The following is a 3,690-nucleotide window of genomic DNA, read 5'->3' as shown; positions in this document are numbered from 1 at the left end:
TGTTGTCATTTGTAATCATCAAAATTAAACGAAATAAACATTTGAAATATATGAGTTTGTATGTAATGTATGAATATAATATACAAGTTTCACTTGTATAGTGCCTGTGCATATCTTTCAAATACAAAAAGTCAAAGAAAACCTTATATTTATATTTCAGAAACATGGCATAAAACACAGGATTTTACCCATTTTGTCACATAACCAGGATACTATCTTTTTAACTTGGCTCAGCCAAAGTGAAACAGGAAGTGACATCAAAGTTGAACTCTTTACGAAAAGGAATTCTCTAGTCTTTAATTATTGAAACAATATTATTTGAACTCTGATGCTTCTTCATGTCTCTGATACAGACTCAAAATAATCTAAAGAAACAACAGATTCTTCTCTACAATCTGTCATTGTGCAATGCTCTATTCACACTCAGACATTCCTCTTTGACATCACTTCCTTTTACTTCACATGCAAATATTTCAACAGCTGTTTATCTCAGTGCTGTAAAATGTTATTCACATTATAATATTGATGTTATCTTTCCAAAAATGCATTCATTTTTATTACAAAAAACAGATATCACAGGCACTTTAATATTACCTACCACCAAAGTTTTGCCTGTATCTGTGTTTGTCTGTTAGAAAAGTATCTCACCAATCACTGCACAAATTTTAACGAAGGTTTTATCAACTCTTATTTGATGTTCATTTACAACTGATTCATTTTTACTGACAATGTCATTTAAAATGTCCACCACAGCTAAGCAACCTTAGCAAATAACCTGTGGTAGCAGCTGAGCATCTTCTCCAACACATGCTAGAACTACCACCATTTCACACTATTACGTGAATTTACACATAACCTGATTTACAAGGTTTGGCCAAACTGACCACAACTCATTTGTCAGCATAAGATGATCTTAATTTAAATTGCAGACGTAAAAGATGGTGGATGAAATGCATTAGTTCAAAGAATACTTGACCTTTAGTTTAGTCTGAATTGTTTATTCAGGGATAGTGTACTTCAACAGAGGATAGCTTTGAGGAATTTCATCTCAACTGTAAAGTGATGTGTATTTTCTTTGAAATGAAGCTAAAATGCTCGTTTTTTAAACTTTGGTCAAATTTTTATTTATACAAGGTTGGATTTTTTTTCTTAAACGCATTTATGTTTGTTTGATCATTGTTTCCCTTTAAATTTTTGTTATTAAACCTTTATTTTACCAGGAAAAAATCCCATTGAGATGACACACCTCTTGTCCAAGGGAGTCCTGCAGGTCAAGATAGGGAGAAGTAAGTACAATTAAGCTGCACTGTTTTCAAATACAAAAAGAAAATATGAATCATAAGAACATGAATCACATTTAAAAGGAATTGCACAAGTGCTGTATCTACTCAGTATCAATTTAAAAGCTGTAAAACATACAAAGTCTGTTCATTTCTAGTCATTCTGCAACATACTCATGCATAAGTTGCAGAATAAACAAAAAGCTTTTTATATGTAGGCAAATGGAACTGAAAGCAACAATTGAATGCATTTGTTAGTTTTGTATGAATTATCTATTTGATTCTATTGTAAAACCCTTGGGTTTTCTTAAATACATTTTACCTGTTTTATCAGCAAAAAGCTTTTAGAACAAAACACATTTTAAAGTAAGCTTCCACCTTTATTCATCTTCTGAACACTGACACATTGTTTATTCTCATAAATCACATGAGAGCAGATCAACAGGTTATTTTTTTCCCTCCATCTATTTCTACTTGAGCTGAGCAGTGACGAGCCACCTCCACCCATCCAGGGGTTCCAGTTTCTTAACTCTCCTCTTATGAGAAGCTGCCACCGACCAATCACAGTCAGCCACAGAGAGAGAGAGAGAGACAGACAAAGAGAGAGAGAGAGAGCAAGAGAGAGCGAGAGAGAGAGAGAGAAGCAGAAGTAGCAGCGACTCACAGGTGGTTTGTTTCCAGGGAGCTCACTCAGACAGAAACGGGTTCTCCATCGTTCCGTTTTCTTTGCTCCAGACCTTTTCTTGCAGCTACTTTAAATTTTTATTAGACGGAGAAGCTTTGATCTTTAGGAGTACAGTTTCTGCTTGCTGTGCAACCTGCACACACTTGCCACAATGGGCCTTTTCACATTAACCCTGCTGCTTCTTGCTTTTGGTGAGTAATATTTACCCAGTAAACATACTGTATGTGCAATGCTGCATTTCTCAGTAGTGTTAAATCATGAGCTATAGAAAAAAAGCTGAGCATTTATTCTGTAATGGGTTCATATGTGATTGATAGTTTGAAGTTACTAAACACTCGTTACTCAAAAGCACAAACCAGTGTGGCTGTGATTTAAAGTTCAAAGTTCAAAGTTATTGGTGACTTTTTTTTTCTAAAAGGAAATGCACTCAGATTTGATCCCACAGACAGAAAATCTACATGTTGGTAGCTAAATTGTCCCTATAGATGTGATTAATAAAATAAATGGATGAAAGCAATATGAGCAAAATCAGTCTTTAGCTTTGACTTTTAGAAAAGCTTTAAGTCAGTTTTTAAAGTGTGATTACAGTCAACACTGTGAAAGTAGCATTTCCACTTTTATTTCTCTCGCCCTCACTGATTCTAAAGAACTGAAAGTTTCAGTTTTGAGAAGTTATTGAGAATCAAAACTGTGATTTAGTTTTTTTTTTTTTTTTTTTTTTTTTTTTTTTGTATACACCACCTGGTCAGGTTTCAGACCAGCAGACCTGTTTTCCTTCTGTGGTTTGTATTTTCACAACAGTGCAGTCATGAGGTGATCATGCTTCTAGACACTGTTGCTTCATTGAAATAACCTTACATCTTTTCCACAAAAGTAAAACACTTGTTCATGCAAGATGAAACTTACTCCAAATAGAATAACTACACTGGTTAAAACCTGGTGTGTTCTGTGAACAGAAGATAACTTTATTTTATTTTATTTTTAAGTATGGACTTTGCAATGCTAACATCTTTTACTTACTGGACATAAGTATTTTGTTTTACCCAGCATACCTTTATAAATAATAGAAAAGGGGAAAATTCTCCTGTTTTTCACTGCAAATAATAAACCCATTACAGCATTTATGCATGACTTGTTCAGAATTTATTTTAAGTTACGGTAAAGATCACCTTATCTTTATTGCAAATGTGTTCATAATCATTTGAACTTATCTGTGGTTTTGCTGCCACTACTGTAAGTTGCCTCAGCAATGCAAACTTAAAATAAATAAATAAATAAATAAATAAATAAATTTTATTTAAGAACATTTTTTTATTCTTCACAATTTTTTTTCAGAAATCTGTTTAAAGAGATTTGGTACACTCCACTTTGTCAAACTTTCTAATCACTTTCAATAACTTTTTAACACTTTTGACCTTTTTTAAGATTCACTTTGATGATGCTTCAGCTTTGTAGCTCTTTTATTGTTAATTTTAGTTAAAGTTATTTTCCTATTTTAATGTAATTATAAAACCTTTCTTGATATAATAATGACAGTAGCAGACTTCATTCACACACACACGCGCACACACACGTTTGCACAGCTTTCCATTTGGGGACATTCCATTACATTCCTACAGCCTCTGACCACATACCCTAAGGCTAACCTCACAGGTAGCTGAGTGAAGCTGACACCCCACCCACGTCAAAAAATTCATCAAATAGTCAGAATGGTTAGTGCTCCGT

The 3,690-nt window shown here is 33.6% G+C and overlaps 1 protein-coding gene across 1 annotated transcript in view; it reads left to right on the top strand.

Annotated features, from left to right (window-relative positions):
• Nucleotides 1-1,887: 1,887 nt before the first annotated feature.
• Nucleotides 1,888-3,690, top strand: part of cusr (Copper-only SOD repeat protein) — a gene marked incomplete in the record, with an annotated part of 22,387 nt that continues 20,584 nt past the window's right edge. The window contains 1 exon segment of the mRNA XM_014013489.1: nt 1,888-2,156. Coding sequence (XP_013868943.1) covers nt 2,117-2,156 — 40 coding nt within the window.

This window comes from Austrofundulus limnaeus, unplaced genomic scaffold, assembly GCF_001266775.1.
Source record: "Austrofundulus limnaeus strain Quisiro unplaced genomic scaffold, Austrofundulus_limnaeus-1.0 Scaffold102, whole genome shotgun sequence".
NCBI lineage: Eukaryota > Metazoa > Chordata > Actinopteri > Cyprinodontiformes > Rivulidae > Austrofundulus > Austrofundulus limnaeus.
Note: the sequence above shows the minus strand (reverse complement) of the source record. Positions and strands in the feature narration are given on the sequence as shown.